Below are 24,422 nucleotides of genomic sequence, written 5' to 3'. Positions count from 1 at the left end.
ACATGAAGGGGTCGTGAAGAGCCACTGAGGCTCACCAAGGAAGGCCATTAGTGAAGATTGCAGTTGAGGATTTGAGGTTTGGCAGCAAGAAGAGAGCCTATGACAGGCTATTGGTGAAGTCTAGTTGTAGCAGAAGACTCAAGTGTATTGGAGATGCCAGTACTATCTACGCATGGGATGATTACCAAGAACAGCATTGGCAGTGGGCAGTGGTGTGGATCAACTTGAGCTTAGAGTGATACAGAGGGCAGAGCTGGAGAAATGATGCCAGCCCTTGGGAGGAGCCCAGAAGATCATGTGTGGCTCCCAGACATTGGAACAAGAAGCTGGAATGTTGAAGTTGCCTTGGAGACCCCAAGATGTTTGAGATGTCAGAGCTGTGGTTTATCTGCTGAGGAAAGCTGCTAACAGGGGGTAGAACCAGCCCAGGAGAAAGAAGTTTGTTGCAGTCAACAAAGATGAAAACGGAGTTGGAGATCTGAACACTGCTTTGACATCAGACATGGAGATGCAGAGTTTGAAGTTTGCCCAGTTGTTTTCTTGTCTTGCTTTGGGGATTACAGTTAAGTGATTGAAAGAATCTCAGAAGAGACTAGAACTTTGGACTTTTAACATTGATAACATTATTGAGACCATGGGGACTCTGGAAGTTGGACGAAATGTGTTTTGAATTATGTTATGTTTAGGTGTGGCCCCCATAGACTCATATGTTTGAACAAGTCTATGGGAGCCAGGGAGTGGAATGTGATGGTTTGTATATGCTTGGCACAGGGAGTGGCCATATTAGGAGGGTGGCCTTGCTGGAGTAGGTGTGTCATTGTGGACACTGTGTCTTAAGACCCTCGTCCTAGATGTCTGGAAGTCAGTCTTCCACTAGCAGTCTTCAGATGAAGATGTAGAGCTCTTGGCTCCTCCTGTATCATGTCTGCCTGAACGCTGCCATGATGCCACCTTGATGATAATGAACTGAACCTCTGAACCTATAAGCCAGCCTTGATGAAATGTTGTCTTTATAAGAGTTGCTTTGAGCCGGGCAGTGGTGGCACATGTCTTTAATCCCAGCACTTGGGAGGCAGAGGCAGGCAGATTTCTGAGTTCGAGGCCAGCCTGGTTTACAAAGTGAGTTCCAGGACAGCCAGGGCTATACAGAGAAACCCTGTCTCAAAAAAACAAAACAAAAAACAAACAAACAAACAAACAATCAAAAGCAAAAAAACAAAAGCCAGGCAGTGACAGTGGTGGTGTATGCCTTTAATCCCAGCACTTGGGAGACAGAGGCAGGTGGATTTCTTGAATTTGAAGTCAGCCTGGTCTACAGAGTAAGTTGGGGACAGCCAGGGTTACACAGAGAAACCCAGTCTCCAAAAAACAAATAAATGAATAAATAAAAAATGAGGAATAAGAACAACATATAGTAACATATATGCATGAATGTGCTTTCGTGAAACCTGGTAGTTCATAATACTAACCAAAAATATTAACTATAAAATTATTTCACAGCTTAAAAAAATCTATTAGATGTCTGTGAATGGTGGACTTCAATGAAAGATAGAAGGATGGGTGTCAAGGGCTGGGAGAGGGGTGAGCTAAATGTTTAATTGGGGTGGTTCCAGGTCTGAAAGATGGGCACCATGGCTCAGTTTTGTATCTCAACACTTAGAAGGCTGGTGCAGAAGAGTTACCTGGAGTTTGTGATCAGCCTGAGCTATCTAGTCAAAGGACAATATGAACTCCATGTGTCTCCATTTTAAAGACCAGGCCTGATTTAAAAAAAAAAAAGGGGGGCCATAGGGCACCAGCTTCAGGAATAGACCATAAGTCCCAGAAGCTAAGTCATAAGACACCAGCTCTAGGAACAGACCATAAAATCCAGAACATGATCATAAATTCCCCTCCCAAAGGACAGCCTGGGGATAACCACAAAAATGGGGAATAAATTTATCTCAGGTCAGCTATACTGGGTGGCCCTATCTCATCACATGACATAGGAATGCAGACCACTGACCACCTGTGACCCCCTAACACCCACCAATGAAATGTTTGGTTCCCAGCCCCCACAGGGCAGCTCGAGATCATATATAATAACTCCAGTGCCCATGAATTCCTCACTTCCTTCTATCAGATCCTCCGTGCACATGGTGCCCAGACCATACATGCAGGCAAACACCGGTACACAGAAAGTAAAAAAGAATTAAACCTCTAGACAAACAGGGGGCCATGGAGATGGCTTAGTGAATACTATGGTAGCTACAAGTTTAACCCCACGCGTGACTCCACACGGTTGATCTTCAGTCTCCACATGCATGTCATAACACGCAGCCCACAGCTCCACCCCCAATAATACACAAATAAAAATAAAATGTTTTCTAACTTTTCCCAGGCGGCGGTGGTGCACAGCTTTAATCCTGAACACCTGAAATTCCAGAAGCTGATAGATCTCTGAGTTTGAGGCCAGCCTGGCCTACAGAGTGAGTGCCAGGAGAGCCAGGACTGTTGTGTTTTATAAAAAGATAGAGGAGGAAGGAATATGTTTATAGGAGGTGAGGTATGGTGTGGGGGAAAGAGGTGTCTCTGTGGGCCCATGCTGCGGCATCCCTTCCCCCTGAGGGACCAGCCACGCTCATTTTATAGTATAGAATAAAGTTTATTCAGGACTAGAGATAAAGGCAGAGAGAGAGAGAGAGAGAGAGAGAGAGAGAGAGAGAGAGAGAACACGCAAAGTAGAGGCCGGCCATGAGCACGTGGCGGGGGGGGGGGGTCGGAGAGAGAGGGGGAAGAGGGTGAGGAAGCAGGAGAAAGCAAGAGAAAGCAAGAGCGAAAGGAAGGGGCAAGCGGCCCCTTTCATAGTGAGTCAGGCATAATCTGGCTGTTGCCAGGTAACCATGGGGCGGAGCCTAGACTAAACACCAACAAGGGTTATACAAAGAAACCTCGTCCTGGAAAAAAAAAATAGAAGAAAAGGAAAAGGAAGCTCTTTTAATTTAGGCTTATGCGTGGTGTGGGGGTCCACAAAGTGTGGGAAAGGGCTCTTCTGGGGTGTGTGTGGGTGTGTGTGTGTGTGTGATATGTGTGATGTGTGTGATGTGTGTGATGGTGGAATAGAATTGAGATGGGATTTGAAGTCTCTCCAGGGTTGCTAGGAAACCTCAGGGAGTCGACTGGGTGGCTCCTGAGGGTGCCTGCCTGGGGTTGCAATCGCTAAGACCTCCGTCAAGCCCACAGCAATAGCCCACGCCCAAGATCATAAGTATCAGGCCTTAAGCCTGGTTCCCTGCTATTCTAGCATAAAGTATCTGAATAAATATGAAGGCAGTCTAAACTCTGTAGAGTCAGCCTTTGCAAAAAATACTAGCCGTATTTGATATTTACGTATTTGATTTTACTGGCTAAGGTCAGGCTTCAGCTCGGAAAGCAGAGAAAACTACATCCCGTTTAGGAACAAGGGTAGATCGTCTGGAATCAGCGAGCCTCAGCTCACACAGGACCCAGCCTGGGATCTACACGTTTCTAATTTTGGAAAAATTTGAAGAATGACTTGGTTTGGGTTTTTATTGTTATTGTTTGTTTGAGGGCTACGTACAAAGAAACCGGACCTTGGGGGCACACCAAAAAAAGAATAAAAAACCGCGTAATGCACAGAGCTGGTGTCTGATCTTGAGGGTGGGCCACGGCTGAGCCAAGTCCGGCTTCTCTATGCTTGTTCATAAACAGGAAGCAGAACACTGCGCCCTGTTTTTCTCCCTCTCTTTGCTCTACAAGCTGAGGCCTGCCTTTGGCCTTGGTCACCTCATCTGATGAGCTAACCCGTGGCAAAACAGACTTCTGGCTCCACACTTCCTTATGAGGAGAAAAACACCACCAACTGACCTTTGTGCTTTGTCCCGCCCCCTATTACCGAGTCCAGTCACACACCAGGTGTGACCTTCAGACCGGGATGACCCAGCTGCAGGGACATGCAGGCGGCAGCCACCCATCTCCCCCCCCCTCCCCCCACCCATCACGCAGCTGGGGGCCTAAGCCCAGAACAGCCCATCTCGCGTAGGCGGCCTCAGCCAATCCCTCTCTGTTGCTGGGGCCCTTTCTCGGTCCCCATTGGTGCCGGCTCGGAAGCGGTAGTCCCTGGTCACCTGCAAAGGACGGATCTGGGTGTGGAACGAACTGCAGAAGGAATCCAGTGAGTCACGGGGCTTCTAGCACATTCTAGCATTTCCCCTCGCACTAGGTCAGGAGGTTTGGGACTTTAGGGCTGTGACTTGATACCTAAGTCCTTGAGGCCAAGTAGGACATGGGACATTGGAGTCCTTTTCAGAAACTAGACCAGCAGCTGCCATTAATCTGCTCCCAGGTTCTCTGTAGGGGAAATCTGAGGACACAGAGTTCCATATGGGTGGCAGTGCCTGTCACTGTGACTTGTCTATGAGTGTCTCTGGCATCTGTGACTAGTATTATTCTCCTCCTTAACCCTCAAGGGATGTAACAAACTTACTGGGTGGCTCCTGGCTAAGAAGTGGCTGTGCCCGGGAGCAGCAGCCAGCTCTGAGGGGGAAGCCATTTGCTCCCATCCTGGCTGCCTGTGCCCTTTAAGAAGTAGGTCACCTCTGTTGTAAGAACATACTGTGGATGGGTTATTAAAAACAAAACAAGGAGCTGATATTAGGATTCAAATGAATAAAAAAATATTAAAAAAAAAAGAATTAAAAAAAACAAAAAAACACCCCAGCAGTGGTGGCGCAGGCCTTTAATCCCAGCACTTGGGAGGCAGAGGCAGGCGGATTTCTGAGTTCGAGGCCAGCCTGGTCTACAGAGTGAGCTCCAGGACAGCCAGAGCTACACAGAGAAACCCTGTCTCAAAAAACAAAACAAAAAAGCATTGTATGTATGAAATTCTCAAAGATTATTTTAACCTATATATTTTACTAGGGGTGGTGGGGTACCACGCCCCCTCCTCCCCCCAGCTTTCAAGAGGCAGAGGCAGGAGGAGCTCTGTGAGTTCATGGCCAGCCTCCTCAGTTCCAGAACAGCCAGGGCTACACAGAGGAAACCCTGTCTCAAAACTAAAACTAAAATAAACAAACAAACAAACAAACAAAATCCATGTGTCGATTTTCAGAGAATTTATCCTTTGAGCCAAAAATACTTTCTTCTCTTGACAGAAAGTAGCATTCATTACTTACATGTAGCAATAGGTTTCAGTATGATATGCATTTTCATCATGGTTGTTGGACATTAGGTCATGTAGTTCTTCTACACTAGGTACTTTCTTCCTTACCCCAGAGCCTTGAGGATCTCTTCCTTTCAAGCTCACCTTGGCCAGGTCCAGGGCTCAAGCTTTGCTTCTTCCTCGCCCCTACCCCCACCCCTACTTCTAAAATCAAGGCTGCCTGGCTCTGAATCTTCTAGACTCTGGAAAAAAACCTGATGCCACAAAGCTGGTGACTCAGCCAAGAACCAGGAATCACGAGGCTGAAGCAAAGCGACAGCCAAATATAGCATGGTGTGGCCGGAAGCCAGAATCACTTTAGAACCAACTTCAGTGTTTTCTTCCCTTCCTCAAACTTCTGTCTGAATTCTAGAAAGAACTGACCTGCCCAGAACTCTGCCTCAGAAATCACTGTGGCTTCCCAGAAACCCGGAGAATGACATTTTAATTTTATAGTGGCATATGACCTCGATTCATGGAAAAAAATCACAGAAAATTAAGTCTATTCTGAACAACACCTGCAGTTAAAGTATATTTTGAACAATACCTCTGATCTTGAATGTTTATGAATTCCTAAACCAGGGAGCCAGACAGGCCTGAATTCTCAGCGTCTGGGTGGTAGAGGCAGGAGTATCAACTGCAAGTTAGAACCCAGCCTGATCTATGTCATGAGTCCCAGGGCAGCCAGGGCTACATATAGGAACCCTGTCTCAAAAAAACTCAAAAAATGCTGAGATTAAAGGCATTTAATAGTGTGTGTCCATCTAAGTGTGTGCCACATGTATGTGAAAGTGTCCCTAGGGACATTGGACCCTCCTGAAGCTGGAGTCACAAGCTAGCTGCCTGACAGGGTTGCTGGGTATTGAATTCATGTACTCTGGAAAAAGACCTGTTCCTACTGGGGAGCCATCTCTCCCCATCAGGGATTCAATTCTTACCTTCTAAGGTCTTAGGCCTTACATTTCAAAAACCTGAGCTGGGCAGTGGTGGCGCAGGCCTTTAATCCCAGCACTTTGGAGGCAGAGGCAGGTGGATTTCTGAGTTCGGGGCCAGCCTGGTCTACAAAGTGAGTTCCAGGACAGTCAGGGCTACACAGAGAAACCCTGTCTCAAAAAACCAAAAAAAAAAAAACAAAACAAAACAAAACAAAAAAAACCCTGAATAATTTGATTCGTATAAGTGGGATATATGCTTGCTGTAATCTGAACATTGTACTACACGTGCACATTTGTGCTTTTTTGTTTTTGTGGGGGTTTTTTGTTTGGTTTTTGGTTTTTCAAGTCAAGTGTAGCCCTGGCCATTCTGGAACTTGATCTGTAGACCATACTTGGGAGGCAGAGGCAGGAGGACCTATATAAACTTGAGACCAGCCTGGTCTACATAGCATATTCCAGGACAGGCAGGGCTACACAGAGAAACCCCCATCTGAACAACAAAAATTTAAAAATCAGGGCTTCAGTGGGTTCAGTCTCAGAATATGAACAACAAATATGAACAACATTTGGAAATTTTGACCTTTACTTAGTGACAAGCACATAGAAAACATAGAACCTTCTCGAATCCAAGGACACAAGGTTTAGGAAAAATCTGGAAAGATCAGGTTCTGCTGGGCTTCAGATCTAATGCCAACAGTTTTCAAGAACTGTGTAGACTGTCTGCTTTCCTTGACAAACTCAGATTCGTTTTTCCAAATCGGGGAGAGATTCCCTCCTTCGTATTTTTTTTTTTTAAATTTATTAAAAACCCTTTGTCATTTTCCTTGTTAGGAGATTTGCACAGTCATCCACCCTGTCACTGTGCCAAAACAGTGAGGGCTGGGCATAGTGACCCGCCGGGGATGAGGGGATTGAGGAGGCGAGGTCACCAATGGGATCCCAGTGTGACAGGAGCCAAAGCCCTGGGTCCCCCTAGCGCGGAAAGAAAACAGGGGGGGTGGGGGGTGGTGGCCTGACTAGGGGCGCCAGGCCGCGAAGCCGCAGGGCGCCTGCGCCAAGGCCCGCTCCGGCCTCAGTGATCCCAGCCGTGTTTTCGTGCCGATCGTCTCACGCGCGCTGATCCCTCCGCGGAGTCGCCCGAGGTCACAGCCCTGCCCTCCCACACAAAGCCCCTCAATCTCTGGACGCCACCGTGAAACAACTCCGTGAGAGAGGTACCTTGATAGTTTTAGCCTGTCGCTTTCGCTGCCGAGACTGGACCCGGCGTTACAAAGTAGTCCCTGACCGCATTGCCCGCGGAGGGACCGCGCGGAAGGGGGGGGGCGGGGCTTCGGTGACTATATAAAGAGACGCCGGGCGTGCCGCAGCTAGTTCCGTGGAGACTGCGAGTTCCGTCTGCTGTGTGAGGACTGCCGCCACCACCGCTGGTGAGGAGAAAGCCGCCGCACCCGGTCGGGGACGGGAGGCTGGAGGCGAGACGGGGCGAGAGGCAGCCCCGCGGCCCAGACGTTTGGTTTCCGTGGCCCGCGCGGACCGCGGCTGCCCCGAGGCAGAGGACTGGGCGGCAAGATGGCGGCCAGATGGAAGCCTGAGGGGGAAGACGCGGGGCTCTGACGCGCAGGACGAGGTTGGGGGAGGAAAAAGGCCCGCGAGGCCGCTGCCCTCCGGTTAAGCCGGGGACGTCGGAGACTGTGGGGTGGGGACTGAATTAGGGTTGCGCGCCGTAGGAGCCTCTGCTGTGAGAGCCGTGGATATTGGGCTGGCCCGAGAGGTCGATTGGCCCGGCGTTCGTCCGTTCGTTTGCTGAAAGACGGAAGTGCGATCGAGACCGGAAGGGGGTTGGGCGGCGGTTCAGCCTGCCTGGCCTGCCGCCCCCTGTGACGTCGCGGGTTGCGTGGCCTCCTAATGGATAGTGACGTCACTATCTTGACTTTAGCTTTCCCTCGGTTGTAGGACAGGGTTTGGGTCTCGGCCTCCGGTAGCCTCTCCAGAGTAAACAGGAACCGGAAATTCAGAGGGGAAATGTGAGCCATTCTTGTCCTGTTTCGTTTTAAGAATGTCGCTGTACAACTATGACTACTGAAACTTTTGGGGGGGGGGTTCGAGACGGTTTCTCTATGTAGTCCTGGCTGTCCCGCATCTCACTCTGTAGATCAGGCTGGCCTCGAACCCAGAAATCCTCCTGCCTCTGCCTCCCAAGTGTTGGGACGAAAGGCACCACCATTGTCCTGCGACAAGGGTGTTTTTTTTTAAACTGTCAAAATCTCTGCCTCTACCACCCCATGTGATGAGGTCCAAGGCCAGTACCACCACTCCAGACTAATTTTAATCGTTCAGACAAAAGTTTGGTGTTCTTTTGGGGGAAGGAGAGTTGAGGCAGGATTACACTGTCTCTGGCTGACCTTCCAGTTAGAGATCTGCCCACCTCAGTGTCCCCAGTGCTGAGGTCAGCGATAGGCATGGGCTCAGACTTAGTTTTGCAGTAGTAACTTGCTATATTACCATTCTGAAACTGAATCCGGGACTGCTGTGGTTTCATAACCTCCCAGAGGTCAGGCTTTTCTGCAAACTGTTCAAATAGACAGAAATTGACTTTCAGCTGTTGGTATACTGAAGTCTCCATCCTGTAAATTTGGTAATACAAAAAGACTCACCATGCCGAGGTTTCTTAACTTTGTTAGTCAACAATCTTATTTTCTTGATGGTTTTTCGGGGTGGGGGGATTGGATTCAAGACAGAATCTGTGTAGATAGACCTTGCTATTTAGACTTATAGCATCCAGTTGACAAATGTTGATGCCATCCCACAAATATTTGTGTCATTCCTGACCTGTGAATTGTTTTGTATATTTTGTGACAGACGATGCAGATCTTTGTGAAAACCTTAACTGGTAAGACCATCACCCTGGAGGTCGAGCCCAGTGACACCATTGAGAATGTCAAGGCAAAGATCCAGGACAAGGAGGGCATCCCCCCTGACCAGCAGAGGCTGATCTTTGCAGGCAAGCAGCTGGAAGATGGCCGCACCCTGTCAGACTACAACATCCAGAAAGAGTCCACCCTGCACCTGGTCCTTCGCCTCAGAGGTGGCATGCAGATCTTTGTGAAGACCCTGACAGGCAAGACCATCACCCTGGAGGTCGAGCCCAGTGACACCATAGAGAATGTCAAGGCAAAGATCCAGGACAAGGAGGGCATCCCCCCTGACCAGCAGAGGCTGATCTTTGCAGGCAAGCAGCTGGAAGATGGCCGCACCCTGTCAGACTACAACATCCAGAAAGAGTCCACCCTGCACCTGGTCCTTCGCCTCAGAGGTGGGATGCAGATCTTTGTGAAGACCCTGACAGGCAAGACCATCACCCTGGAGGTCGAGCCCAGTGACACCATAGAGAATGTCAAGGCAAAGATCCAGGACAAGGAGGGCATCCCCCCTGACCAGCAGAGGCTGATCTTTGCAGGCAAGCAGCTGGAAGATGGCCGCACCCTGTCAGACTACAACATCCAGAAAGAGTCCACCCTGCACCTGGTCCTTCGCCTCAGAGGTGGCATGCAGATCTTTGTGAAGACCCTGACAGGCAAGACCATCACCCTGGAGGTCGAGCCCAGTGACACCATTGAGAATGTCAAGGCAAAGATCCAGGACAAGGAGGGCATCCCCCCTGACCAGCAGAGGCTGATCTTTGCAGGCAAGCAGCTGGAAGATGGCCGCACCCTGTCAGACTACAACATCCAGAAAGAGTCCACCCTGCACTTAGTCCTTCGCCTCAGAGGTGGGATGCAGATCTTTGTGAAGACCCTGACAGGCAAAACCATCACCCTGGAGGTCGAGCCCAGTGACACCATTGAGAATGTCAAGGCAAAGATCCAGGACAAGGAGGGCATCCCCCCTGACCAGCAGAGGCTGATCTTTGCAGGCAAGCAGCTGGAAGATGGCCGCACCCTGTCAGACTACAACATCCAGAAAGAGTCCACCCTGCACCTGGTCCTTCGCCTCAGAGGTGGGATGCAGATCTTTGTGAAGACCCTGACAGGCAAGACCATCACCCTGGAGGTCGAGCCCAGTGACACCATAGAGAATGTCAAGGCAAAGATCCAGGACAAGGAGGGCATCCCCCCTGACCAGCAGAGGCTGATCTTTGCAGGCAAGCAGCTGGAAGATGGCCGCACCCTGTCAGACTACAACATCCAGAAAGAGTCCACCCTGCACCTGGTCCTTCGCCTCAGAGGTGGCATGCAGATCTTTGTGAAGACCCTGACAGGCAAGACCATCACCCTGGAGGTCGAGCCCAGTGACACCATAGAGAATGTCAAGGCAAAGATCCAGGACAAGGAGGGCATCCCCCCTGACCAGCAGAGGCTGATCTTTGCAGGCAAGCAGCTGGAAGATGGCCGCACCCTGTCAGACTACAACATCCAGAAAGAGTCCACCCTGCACCTGGTCCTTCGCCTCAGAGGTGGGATGCAGATCTTTGTGAAGACCCTGACAGGCAAGACCATCACCCTGGAGGTCGAGCCCAGTGACACCATAGAGAATGTCAAGGCAAAGATCCAGGACAAGGAGGGCATCCCCCCTGACCAGCAGAGGCTGATCTTTGCAGGCAAGCAGCTGGAAGATGGCCGCACCCTGTCAGACTACAACATCCAGAAAGAGTCCACCCTGCACCTGGTCCTTCGCCTCAGAGGTGGCATGCAGATCTTTGTGAAGACCCTGACAGGCAAGACCATCACCCTGGAGGTCGAGCCCAGTGACACCATAGAGAATGTCAAGGCAAAGATCCAGGACAAGGAGGGCATCCCCCCTGACCAGCAGAGGCTGATCTTTGCAGGCAAGCAGCTGGAAGATGGCCGCACCCTGTCAGACTACAACATCCAGAAAGAGTCCACCCTGCACCTGGTCCTTCGCCTCAGAGGTGGCATGCAGATCTTTGTGAAGACCCTGACAGGCAAGACCATCACCCTGGACGTCGAGCCCAGTGTTACCACCAAGAAGGTCAAACAGGAAGACAGACGTACCTTCCTCACCACAGTATCTAAAAAGAGCCCTCCTTGTGCTTGTTCTTGGGTGTGATGGGGGAGGTGTCTTAGTTTTCCCTATCTTTTAAGCTGTTAACAAGTTTCATTGCACTTTGAATAAAGTTCTTGCATTCCAAAAAATCTTCATTTGTGTTGTTGGTTGGTTCCTTGTATTGGGATGTGTAGAGACTTATCATATCAAGTTTGTGTCATCAGTGTAACCTATCAGGTAAGATAATGTTGGACTAGGGACTGTGTGGCTTTTAAAAGTATTTTCCAAAAACCTTGTTTCTCAGTGTGTAGCCTTTGCTGTCCTGGATCTTCCTCTGTATACCAGTCTGACCTAGAATTCCCAAGAAATCCACCTGTCTTTCAAGTGCTGGGATAAAAGGTATTTGCCGGGCTGGAGATTTGGCGCACCAGTGAAGTGCACTGACAGCTCTTCCAGGTCCTGAGTTCTAGTCCCAGCAACCACATGTTGGTTCATAACCATCTGTAATAGGATCTGATGCCCTCATCTGGTGTATCTGAAGACAGCTAGTGTATTAACATGGAATAAACAAATTTAAAAAGAAGGTATTTGCCACCACCGCCCTGGGTATTGTAAGATTTTTAAAGTTATTAGGGTGTTGGTATTTAATCTATGAAGGAGGTCAACAGAAGCGTTCAGTCCCTTGGTGTTTGAACCACCATGTGGCCTCTGCCTCCCAAGTGCTGGGATTAAAGTCGTGTGCCACCATGGCCGGCCTAAATCTTTTTTTTTAAAGATTATTTATTTCACGTATGAATACACTGTTGCTGTCTTTAGACAACACCAGAAGAGGGCATCAGATCCCGTTAAAGATGGCTGTGAGCCACCATGTGGTTGCTGGGAATTGAACTCTGAACCTCTGGAAGAGCTACCAGTGCTCTTAACTACTGAGCCATCTCTTCAGCCCTGAACTTAAATCTTATAAGAGGAACAAATTCTTTGTTCTAAAATGGCAATTTAAGGTTTAAACTTAATTTTGCAAAGTGTATATTTGCATGTATATGAATGCTCAAGGCAGTTGTCACATTCCCCTAGAGATAAGGTCATTTAAGATCAATCAAACTGGGTTCTCTGGCAAGTTATTATCTGCTTTCACTCTGCTGTGTCTAGCCCTGAAGTGGAATTTTCTGTAAAACATACCAGGTAATTATCACCTAGTTGTACTGAGGACATTATATAGTAATGGTGAAAAGAAGCTGAAGTGAGCATGGTGGCACTAACTTTTAATCCTAGCACCTAGCAGAGGCAAGCAGATCTGAGTTCATGAGTTCCAGGCCAGCCAAGGCTGTAGTAAGACTTGTCACACACAAAAAAATTTCCCTAGGTTATGTGATAACAGCTAAAGGTCTTGGATGGAGTATTGACCTGAATGTTCCCAAGTGGGTCTAGTCAGGTGTGTTAACGATTGGCCTGGAGAAGTGAGTCAGACATTGTAGTGCTGGTCTTGTAATTGACATACTGTGCCTCAGTGCCACTTGTCCAGAGTGGCCCAGTAAGTAAGTCTAGCCTTAGCATGTACCTCCACTAAGGATTCAATGTATACGTAGCCATTTCATTAAAATTGATACTGAACTGGTCGTGGTGGCACATGCCTTTAATCCCAGCACTTGGGATGCAGAGGCAGGTGGATTTATTGAATTTGAGACCAGCCTGGTCTACAGAGTGAGTTCCAGGACAGCCAGAGCTACACAAAGAAACCCTGTCTCGAAAAACCAAAAGGAAAAAAAAAAAAAAAACTGATAAAATGAGTGTAATTTGTCTTGGCTATCCTGGAACTTGTGCCACCAAACCAGGCTGGTTTGATTCATCTATGAGGAAAGTGCAGGGTATTCCATGAAGACAATCCTGGACTTTGGGAGGAAATGCTTGCTTTTTCTTAGTTGCTCATCCTAAGTTAGAGCTATGTAGGCAGCAATATGATTTGATGACCCTGTTTCTTTGTACCTGTTCTAAGTTGTTGGTTTTGTTTTGTTTTTTTTAAAGATGGTGAGGAATAATGAAATAACCAGCCTTAGCCATGTAAGCACATGATCTGCTCTGGAGCTAAAATTCACCTCACTTTGTTTTTTTAATTCTAGTTCTGTTCAGGGAGAACACATGGTGTAGTCCAGACTAGCTTTGAACTTGTATGTTCCTGCCTCAACTTCCCTAATGTCAGATTTATAAGCTCGGAGGTTAAGCCTGAGCTTAAGGGTTTCTCCAACAGACCAAGGTTCAATTTCTTGTACCCATATCACAGATCGTTTGTAATCCCATACCCTCTTTGGACTTTTGGGCAGAAGGCAGGCAAAACAATACAAAGATTTTAAAGTTAAAAGTATAGCCTGTTGGTGAGTGTGTTCCAGAGGCAGGCAAAGTTAAGGCCAGCCTGGTATTCAAGACTGAATTTCAGGATATCCAGGGCTACACAGAGAAACCATTAAAATTAGAAGCATGGTTGCCATGCTCAACACAAGCAAGAATTTTTTTTTTTTACATTTATTTGTGGCTAAGCAATTGCTGTTCTCTAGCCCTTAGCCCAGGATCCCACCACAGTTGAAATTAAACCACAACGCCTACTGGGTTACAGCAGGTAAGAGGTCCCAACCATTCCCCAAGTCTGTCTACATGTGTGAAGATTAGAGTCAGTTTTTCCACTGTGTGGTTGGTACCCAAAGCTCCATATCGGTCTAGCAGCAAGCACTTGCTGACCTGTTGCTCATAGTGTCTGAATGTGTGCTACTTGGTTTCAAATACTCATTTTATAATGGGAACAATGCCATCCTTGCTTTTGGCTGGTGCTCCTACCCCATTGTGTTCAGCTTCATACATACAGGTCCTCAGAGACACTGGGAGAGCTCTAGGCTATACACTGACTACTGCATGTTTTCACTTCAGATCTCGGTATTATTAGGTCTATTAGCCTTACAACATATACAAAGGGGAGAAATTCCTTTTCTCAAAAACAGAAAGCCAGGGTAAAAGAACTGGACTGTCAGGAGCATATGAAGCTCGGCTTCCTAGAGTCCTCTTTCTAGAGTCCTCGGTATAATGAACAGAGTTTAAAGTACTCCATAGTTTCACTTCACACTTGGAACTAAGTTCACTTACAGAGGTGAGGTTGAGTCAGAAAGTACTAGGCCTGAGTGTATATACTAACCACTTGTAACTCAAGCTTTAAGGGGAGTCAACAGCAGGCACCTGCACTCAAATGCCCATACTTCCAGATGGGCAGTCCTGGCAAGCAATACTCTCCCAGAAGAGGACATCACTGGGCCACATGCACGTTTAGTAATGAAGGCTGCAGTGCCCCCAAGAGGTTGTAGATGGTTAAGCAATTGCTGTTCTTAGCCAAGGGTCCCACCACAGTTGAAATTAAACCACAACACCCACTGAATTATACCAAGCAAAAGGTCTCAACCACTCCACAGATTACCCACATTCTGTAAAGCCTCCCCACAATTTTCCTTTACTTCACCCAAGTTGTCCTTGTTCCTAAGGCCACTGCACCTACTTAGGTGTTTCCTCTCCTAATTTTTTTCCCCACAGAGTGTACCTTGTAACCCAGGCTGACCTTGAACCTCCTTATGCCTCAGTGTTGTGTAGGACTGTTTTACAAGCCACACTGCCACCATCTTCATCAAATCAGCTGGGCCAGCTTGCAAAAGTAACAGGGCCTGTTGACTATTGGTATTGTTTTGTAGGAGAGGCAGGCAGGGTCATGGGACCCTCAACTGAATATCCAGCCAGTTCTCCCAACTTTCTCATAACTGTATATAGTCTCCAGGAGGGGCTAGAGAAAATAGGCAAAAAAGAACTAGGAGAAGCAGGCTTTATGTGACCACAGGGAAGACGTCATCCATGCTGGGTACAGACTTTACAGTGTCATTGCTTTAGCGGTCACCCACGCTTCTGCTCATAACCCCTCACATATGATCTGTAAGTAAGCCCAGTAAACTTACTCGTTTCAGTGAGCAAACTTTGGTGGACTCAAGCCAACATTTGTCCTTGGACCTTAGGAGGAGGGGGAGATGTGGTTTCCGTTTCCCCAAGGGAAGGGATTTTAGCAACATTGAGTTTCCAGGTGTTAAGAGTCCTTTCTTTATTCTAGTGGCTTAACATTGGGTAGTCACCCATGGTGACAATGACACTTGTAGCTCTAGGTGGTTCAGGTGCTAAGGGAAGTGCTGCAAAACTAAAGAGCCTCAGAGGATGGAGCCAGGGACCAGGTGCTGGGAGAGAACTTGGGTGTAGATCAACAGGAGACCTCACTTTCAAAAGGGGCCAAATGTTTGGTGTGGAGCAGGGCCTAGACACTGGTTTTCTGTAGTGCTTGGAATGGGACCCAGGACCTTAAACAGCTGAGAGTTTGAAAATCTAGGGAATTGATTGATTGACTGATTGATCCTGCAGCTGGCACTGGAAACTCTGAGTGAACACCGGGTACACTGAAGAATGATGATCTCAGACTAAGGCCCAGAGTGTAGAGCACTAACTAGTAGTAAAGCCATGAGGCACAGGGTTCTATCTCTTGCACAGCATAAGTGGGCCCCGTGGTGCAGGCCTGCAGTTCCAGAGAGGGAGCTGAAGGCTGGAGGTTTGAGGACAACTGGACCACACTAGACCCTATATCATCACTAATGACTTATTGAGACTGTCTTTTGTCCAAAGTATGTGAAATTAACATTTTCTCCCAGTAGGGTTCATTTTGTGGTTGTTCAACCAAAGCTTTGTTGAGCTGCTACTCAGAGGCTGCTCCAGTAGAGGAAAATCAAAACATAGAGACCCAAATCTGCTATGTGATGGTGTTTGAAGCTCCTGTCTCTGTTCTCATCAATACAGCTGGTCTGTTGGAGATGTGCCTTGCAAACATCAATGCCCAGAAAAATTAAGGTGTTACCTCTTTCCTGTGACTTCCTGGAGGTGGAAACTCAAGCTGACTTTTTCCCTCATTACTCTTCTTTCTCCTCTGTGTTAAGGACATGAATTTTGGTAGGAGGTGAAGATTAGGGTATACCTGTCTCCCCTTAGAGATCATAGAAAACCATGGCTCAGGCCAGGGGAGGGGTACACTAAGCTCAGCACTGAAGAGGTAGAAAGGAGGGCCATCAGTTTAGACCATCTGGGCTACAAAATGAGGTCCTGTCTCAAATACCTAAACCATCAAAACAAAAGATTCGGAGGAGCCAGGTACAGTGGCACACATCCTTAAAATCTGTGATCTCTGTGAATTTCAGGCCAGCCTAGTCCACATAGCAAGTTCCAGGTCAGCTAGGACTATATAGTGAGAACTTGTTTAAATAAGTAGTGGGAGAGAAGGGCTGGAGAACCAGCTCAGCAGTTGAAACTCATTTCCTGCTCGTTTCTAGGACTCAAGTTCAGTTCCTAGCACCCACCTCAATGGCTCACAATGTCTTGTAACATGAGCTCCAAGAGATCCAACTCTCTTCTGAACTCCATAAGCACTGCACTTAGGGCATAAAACACACACACACACACACACACACACACACACACACACACACACACTTTAAAATCATAAAAAGTAGCAAGGTATTTGGCTGCACGCCTTTAATCCCAGCACTCAAGAGGCAGAGGCAGGAGGATATCTGTAACTTAGAGGCCAGCATGGTCTACATGGCAAGTTCCAGAGCAGCCAGGACTACATAGGTCCTATCTCATAAAAAGAAAGAAAATAAATCTTTTAACAAATGTGCAGAAGAGGACTGGTGAGATGGCTCAGCTGCTAAGCAAGTCTGGTGATCCAATTTTTTTCCCCCTGACATCATGTAAAGGTGAGAGGACAGAACACTATAAAGTTGACCCCTGACTTTTACACGTACACTGTGGCAAGCACCCCCCCCACACACACACACACATATCATGTATACACACAATGTATTTTAAATGTGCTGCTTTGTGACACAGAAAAGGAGGGGACCACTGGGTGCATCTGCAGAATCTAGCCTCTATAGAGCCTACATGACAGTCTGACTTCATTGTGTGTGACTGCCTCTCAATAGTTCCCATCTGAGTTTCCCTCCCTGCTGCTTTTGGGGGTTTCTAAGGAACTTTCACTTGTCATTCTGCCAGCTGATTTCCCAGCACAGTAACTGGCTTCATTAGTACTGAGTTATGTTTCTAGTACCAGGCACGGTTTTCCTCTTCTCAGCAGGTCTTTTTTTTTTTTTTTAAGATTTATTTATTATTATAAATAAGTACACTATAGCTGTCTTCAGATGCACCAGAAGAGGGTGTCAGATCTCATTATGGATGGTTGTGAGCCACCACATGGTTGCTGGGATTTGAACTCAGGACCTTCTGAAGAGCAGTCAGTGCTCTTACCCGCTGAGCCATCTCACCAGCCCTCAGCAGATCTTAAGTACAGTTAGAGAGCAGTGGGTTACTGTCAAGATATATGTGCCACTACTGCACCTTTATGGGGTCCTTGGCCACCGGCCCACGAGGACAAATGGAGCAGAGTAGACAAAGAGGGTTTCAGAGTGCCTGTAAATACGATCAGAAATGACAGCATTCTAGGATTAGCTTTTGGAAGAGAGATGGACTTTATTGGGGTGAATCTAGGGTTATATAGTTTTGGGGGAGGAGATAGCAATATTCAAAGGTCATTGGCTGAAGGCCAAAGTCCTGAGATACCTCATTAGCATGGGGAGGCATTCCAGGAATCTCAGGTACTGGCTGCAAGGGTTTCTATGGGATGGGGGGAGCTACACCTGTAATCTAACCAAGGCTACATGATACTCCGAAGGTAGAGGCTGTGGGAGCTCTGAGCTCCCCAGACAAGGTCAGAGAAGGAGAAGCCCTGCTGAAAAAGGGAGTCCACCATTTTTTTCCCCCGAGCTCTGGCTTTCCGGTAATGTCAGACTTAGACCTTTGCAGCAGGTTGACCCAATACTCATACAGTTACTTTGCCATGATAAGTCATCGCTGTGGTTCATGGGCATCATAGCTGGGCAGAACTGTTGGTTGCTGCCCTCTTTTGGAAGCTTCTGTCATCTCCTGGAACCATAAAAGCTAGTCTTCATGGAGGAGACATTCAGGTCCGTTCCACCTCAGGGGTCTCTGGGTCTTATTTCTGAAGTGTGCGGTGCCTTCAGCAGTAGGTAGGGCATTAGTTTTCATTTCTGGGGAACAACCAAGAACAACAGCAATAAAAACAGCTATGTTTTTTTAGACCGCTCTGACCAACAACTCAAAAGAGGGTTTCTCATGTCTGGTATTGGGGGTTTTGTTAGATGGTCTTTGTGTTAGCATTTTTTCTAGGCTCTGCCCAACAGTTACCTAGCAACAGCCAGGTATAAGACTGGCTTGCTATAAAAGAACTGTTTGGCCTCTCTCACTTTCTCTGACCCCTCCTCTGACCTGCCCCTTTCCCCTCTCTGCCCGCCCCCCTTTCTCATTTGCTCTCTCTTTCTTTCTCTGTCCTCTCTCTTTCTCTGACTCTACTCCCTTCTCAACCCTCCTTCTCATGCCCCCAAATAAACGTTATTTTATATTAGATCCATCGTATGGCTGGTTCTTCATGGGGTGATACCTCAGCCTGAGCCTCCTAGGGCTCCCCCTCCTGCCGCATCATACTGTGTTTTACAAAACATATCACTTTGGCTTTTAGGAGGAGTACATTAGCCCAGGTGAGAAAAGTTCATTAACACTATATATGTTGCCAGGCGTGGTGGTGCACGCCTTTAGTCCTAGCACTTGGGAGGCAGAGGCAGGCGAATTTCTGAGTTCGAGGCCAGCCTGGTCTACAGAGTGAGTTCCAGGACAGCCAGGGCTACACAGAGAAACCCTGTCTTGGAAAAACAAAAGCAAACTATATATGTATATTTATACATGAGTTACTTGTATTATATTTTGTTTATTTACTATTTTTGGCAAGTAGTTAATAGTATGATTCATTGTGGATATTTCAGACATCCTTCTTGTTACTCACCTCCCTTCTCCTTCTGTCTTTACCTCCCTCCCCCTCTGTAAAGAGCCCCTCCTTTCCCATTTCCTCTATCACAGCATTTATATCCTGCTCTCCACTCCAAAAAAAAATCTTTTTTTTGTCTGAGACAGGGTTTCTCTGTATATCCCTGACTGTCCTGGAACTCACTCTGTAGACCAGACTGGCCTCGAACTCAAAATACGCCTGCATCTGCCTCCCGAGTGCTGGGACTAAAGGTGTGTGCCACCACTGCCCGGTTAAGAATTCTTAGATTTTATTTATTTATTTTATACATATGATCAGTACACTGTAGCTGTCTTCAGACACACCAGAAGAGGGCATCAGATCCCATTACAGATGGTTGGGAGCCAGCATGTGGTTGCTGTGTGTTGAACTCAGGACCCCTGGAAGAGCAGTCAGTGTTCTTACCCGCTGAGCCATCTCTCCAACCCCGGCTCTTAAGTGCTTTGCATTGGGCTTCATGATTTGCTTAGCAGGAGAAATAGACTGTGGGATCATAGTCTTGTGGAAGGCAAAAGAGTTCCGGCACCAGCCAAGTGTCATCCACTCTTCCCTGAGGTGGATTTAGGCAAGCAGCGACACAGGAGGTCCTGCGAAGAGACTTTGGGTAAACAGGGAGGACAGCCCTGATTGAGTCCTCCGCTGACAGATGGGTGACAGTTGATTGACATGCACCCCACGAACCCCAGCTGGCTGGCTGACTGTTCAGCAACCACAGCAGTTTGGTTCCCTCATGGGGGGCAGTTTCCTCTGTGCATCAGGGAAAGCACCTGCACAGAGCAGAGAGGAGAGAAGCAACAGTCTGGAACCTGCTGAACTCACTGAAAGCCCACCAGGCCCTCCACGGTTAGACTCTGCGGTGATAGGTACATCAGAAAAGTGTAAGAAAGAGAAATCAGAGATGTCTAAGCTGAGAGGTGATGGATTTCTCACGCACAAGTTAGGGTATAAAGGGCACAGATCTCTAATATCAGGGCCCTTGTGGTTTTCTTCTCTCTCTCTCTCTTCCCTCCCCCCTTTCTCCCTGTCCATTTCGCTCTCTGCCTCCTGTCAGTCACTCTCTCCTCCGGCCCCCTTCTTTCTGAGACAGACCCTAACTATTTAGCCCTGACTATCCTGGAACTCAAGGGTTCCTGCCTCTGTCAAGTTCCAGGATTTAAAATGTACATCAAGAAGCTAGACAGATGACTTCGTGGTTAAAAACACTGACTGCTCTTGCAGGTTAAGTTCAGTTCCCTGTACTTACACGGCGGCTTCCATTCTAGGGAAATCACACTGTCTCCTAACCTCTGTCATCATCAGGCCGGCACGTGCTGCATGGATATGCAAACAGGCAAAACACATTAAAAAATGAATATAGGCCGGGCGGTGGTGGCGCACGCCTTTAGTCCCACCACTTGGGAGGCAGAGACAGGCGGATTTCTGAGTTCAAGGCCAGCCTGGTCTACAAAGTGAGTTCCAGGACAGCCAGGACTATACAGAGAAACCCTGTCTCAAAAAAAAAAAAAAAAAAGTATAAACTCATACGTGGTCACATCTGGCAATTTTCTTGTTCTGTCCCTAGGTGTTACAAAGGTGGCTGTCTTAGTCAGGGTTTCTATTCCTGCACAAACATCATGACCAAGAAGCAAGTTGGGGAGGAAAGGGTTTATTCGGCTTACACTTCCATACTGCTGTTCATCACCAAAGGAAGTCAGGACTGGAACTCAAGCCGGTCAGGAAGCAGGAGCTGATGCAGAAGCCATCCATGGAGGGATGTTCTTTACTGGCTTGCCTCCCCTGGCTTGCTCAGCCTGCTCTCTTATAGAACCAAGACTACCAACTCAGAGATGGTCCCACTTACAGGGTCCTTTCCCCCTTAATCACTAATTGAGAAAATGCCTTACAGTAGGATCTCATGGAGGCTTTTCCCCAACTGAAGCTCCTTTCTCTGTGATAACTCCAGCTGTGTCAAGTTGACACCAAACCAGCCAGTACAGTGGCTGTCACAGCTCTGGAGATCACACAAGAGGAAGGAGTGGGAGAATGAGGTTGATCCCATCTGTTTCGTTTTTAAGTGTTATAGTTGAACTGAAACAAAACCTTTCTGCGTATGAGCACAGTGCCTTCAGAAGCTGTAGAAAGCATCACTTCTCCAGAATTAGAGTTTTAAACAGTTGTGAGCCACCATGTGTATACTGGGAACTGAATCTGGGTCCTCTTAGAGAGCTGGCAGTACTCTTAATTGCTCAGTGGTCTCTCCAGTTCCCATAGCTGTTTCTCTTATGGAGAAAACAAAGGCCTTCGTTTGTGAAGCAGCTGTCTCAGGTCTGATCTGTCCATAGTGGCACCAATCAGAACCAGGACAAGCTTCTTTCCATAGCAACAGAGATGACAGGGAAGATAGGGTGGGGTTTGTTGATAGACTCTCTGGCTGTTCAAGTCTGCACCACTGCTCTGCCCCCTTCAAGGCTTCATATAGAATGGCTCTTGGTTATAAGGACATGGCCAATGCATTGTGGGATATTCAACAGTAGCCTTTACCTCTGTCCCCCAAGGTCCCTGTAACCTTTACTGTGACAGCTAACATGTCTCTGGACAGTTGGAAGTCAGCACTGTGTTAGATCCTATTGTCTGTGATAAAATACCTGACAGAAGAACTTGAGGGAGGACAGCATAGTGACACTTGCCTGTAAACCCAGCACTTGAGAGGCTAAGGCAGGAAGATCCTGAGTCTGAGTTCAAGGCTAGCTTTGGCTATATAGTGAGATTCAACTCCAAAACAAAACAGAACAAAAGCCTAGGACCCGGGGAGATGGCTCAGTGGTTCAAGCTATTCCAAAAGACTAGAGTTAAATTCTCAGCTCTCCATAGGCTCACAACTACCTGTAACTCTGTTCCCAGGGGATGCTATGTCCTCTCTTGGTCTCGGCAGGCAACAGGTGTGCATATGGTACACAGGCATACACGCAGGCAAATCATTAATACATATAAAATAATAATTGGGAAAAAAAGAAATGGAGAAACAGACATAAGTTCAAAGCAATTTTGTAATAATCCAGATTAGGTGAGGATGACCTTTGTGGTGCACATCTGTAGCGTGAAATATTTAAAAAGCGATCCATGTTATACCAGCAGGGCACCAGCGGGCAGGCCAGCGGCCTGTTCTCATCTTTGCAGACTCTCTATCCCGGAGCTCTGAAATCTCTCCCCCTGGCTCGCTAAGTTCCCACGGCGGGTGGTTGCCATGTCAGCCCCACGCTCCCAAATCCCACCCATGCTTTGCTGCAGTACCTTTCTCTTCTGGAACCCAGTTGAGTCGGCTCGTGAAGGAAAACACCACATAAACTTAGTTCAGAATCAATCACTGGGCACAGCAACTAGCATCCTAATTTTGTAAACTACTCTAAGTTAAATCCTCCGGTGGTGAATCCTGGCAGATCCGCCATCTAAAACAGGAGCCAATGAAAAAATATAAAAGCAAAATTCTAGGCCTTTAGGCCTAGGCTTGGGAATGTGACCTCTGTGACTCAATGCTTCAAGGTATGCTAATCATAAAACAGATAGCGACATTCCTCCACCCACCCGCTTCCTGGGTTCAAAGAGTGTTCATTCAAAGAATGTGCTATTGTTAGGGGCTCTTAGAAACTGTCTTGAGAGATAACCCGAACAATTACCAGGTATTCCATGCGACTCTTGTGACTTTGCACTTCCTTGTGACTCTTAACTTATCTTTGGTATTTTCCAACAACGCCCTCCCCACTTCCTAGAGTTGTGGTTTCTTCCTTTAAATACCCCCTTACCCAGCTACTCGGGGTGCCACAGTCCTCTACCCCTGCGTGGTGTATGACCGTGGGCCCGAGAGCGCTCTTGAATTAAAAGTCCTCTTGCAGTTTGCAGCAAGACCGTTTCTCGTGAGTGATTTGGGGTGTCGCCTCTCCTGAGTCAGAACGTGGGGGAGTCCTCACGTTGTGGGTCTTTCACCTCTTCTAGCCACATTTTGTTCTCCAAGCTCTCCCGTCCCAAAGCAAGACTCTCCTCTTTCCCCTCTCCAACTCGGAAGTCCGGCCTACTCCTTGCCCAGTGATTGGTTCCTAGAAATCTTTATTTTTTTTTTTTTTAGGGGAAGGGAAGGTTCACAGGAAGTCACCTGAGTACCTCATCCCAAGCTGCCCATGTAAGGGGAAGCCGACTTAGCATCAAAATACAAATAGTACCAGGGCTTTCCTCAACACACACCATTGATTCCAGCACTCAGAAGGCAGAGGCAGATGGACCTCTATGAGCCCAAGGTCAGCTTGATCTATAGAATGAGTTCCAGGCCAGTTAGGGCTACATAGATCCTGTCTCTAGCAAGCAGGGGCTGGAGAGATATAGTTCAGTGGTTAAGAGTGCTTGCTGCTCTTGTGTAAGATGTAAGTTTGGTTCCCAGCATACATCTTTCCAACATCCGTCTGCAATACAAGTGTCAATCATCCATCCATTTAGCCATCCCTATCAGTGGGTTTTGTTGTTGTTTGTTTTTGTTTTATAACCTTCTCATGCTTGTGACTATGTTCCTGCCGAGCAGTGGTGGTACATGCCTTTAATCCCAGCACTCGGGAGGCAGAGGCAGGCAGATTTCTGAGTTCGAGGCCAGCCTGGTCTACAGAGTGAGTTCCAGGACAGTCAGGGCTACACAGAGAAACCCTGTCTCAAAAGAAAAAAAAAAGTGACTACGTTCTTGACAAGAAGCAACCAAAGTGGGGAGGGACTCTTTTTGGATCCCAGTTTCCAGGGACCCAGTCAGTTAAGTGGGGAAAGCATGGGGACCGCTGTGGTATCTGGAGACTGCCAGCTCAACCCACAGTGTGTCAGGAAGCAGACAGAGGGCATGCTGGGATGGATGCCAGGCTCTCTCCTAGGACCCCAGCCCGTGAGATGGTGCCACCCATATTCCCCAGTTTATCTTCTGTGGAAACAACCTCCCAGGTTCACCTCGAGGTGCCCTCACCAATGCCAGAGCTACATTTTCTTTTTTGAGGAAGGGTCTCATGTAACCCAAGTTGACCTTAAACCCTCTACGAAGCTGAGGATGACTTTGAACACCTCATCTTCCTGTCTCTGTCACTAGGATGACGGATATATGCTACCACGCATAGTTTATGAGGTGCTGGGGTCTATCTACCATCTATCTATCTATCTATCTATCTATCTATCTATCTATCTATCTATCTATCTATCTATCATCTGACTATCTATCTATCATCTGTCTATCTCTCTATCATATATCAATCATCTATCTATCTATTTATTATTCTATTATCTATCTATC

The 24,422-nt window shown here is 47.5% G+C and overlaps 1 protein-coding gene and 1 long non-coding RNA gene across 2 annotated transcripts, besides 1 other annotated feature; one reads left to right on the top strand and one right to left on the bottom strand.

Annotated features, from left to right (window-relative positions):
- Window positions 1,660-4,508: an enhancer, noted in NCBI's record as "VISTA enhancer mm1607". NCBI's record gives its function as "enhancer in: forebrain[5/7] | limb[3/7] | other[3/7]" and the evidence as "EXISTENCE:transgenic organism evidence [ECO:0001131][PMID:17130149]".
- Window positions 7,242-11,294, top strand: Ubc (ubiquitin C). The gene is made up of 2 exons (NM_019639.4): window positions 7,242-7,349; window positions 8,995-11,294. The coding sequence occupies exon 2, from the start codon at window positions 8,998-9,000 to the stop codon at window positions 11,200-11,202; it is 2,205 nt and encodes a 734-aa protein (NP_062613.3). The 5' UTR covers window positions 7,242-7,349; window positions 8,995-8,997; the 3' UTR covers window positions 11,203-11,294.
- A 6,333-nt stretch (window positions 11,295-17,627) lies between these two features.
- On the bottom strand, window positions 17,628-22,425 carry Gm40324. Its single transcript, XR_868515.2, has 3 exons — window positions 21,995-22,425; window positions 19,538-19,719; window positions 17,628-18,302 (listed from the first exon to the last, which is right to left on the bottom strand). It is a non-coding gene; the product is annotated as a predicted gene, 40324 (long non-coding RNA).
- Window positions 22,426-24,422: the final 1,997 nt, after the last annotated feature.

Source organism: Mus musculus, chromosome 5 (assembly GCF_000001635.26).
Source record: "Mus musculus strain C57BL/6J chromosome 5, GRCm38.p6 C57BL/6J".
NCBI lineage: Eukaryota > Metazoa > Chordata > Mammalia > Rodentia > Muridae > Mus > Mus musculus.
Note: the sequence above shows the minus strand (reverse complement) of the source record. Positions and strands in the feature narration are given on the sequence as shown.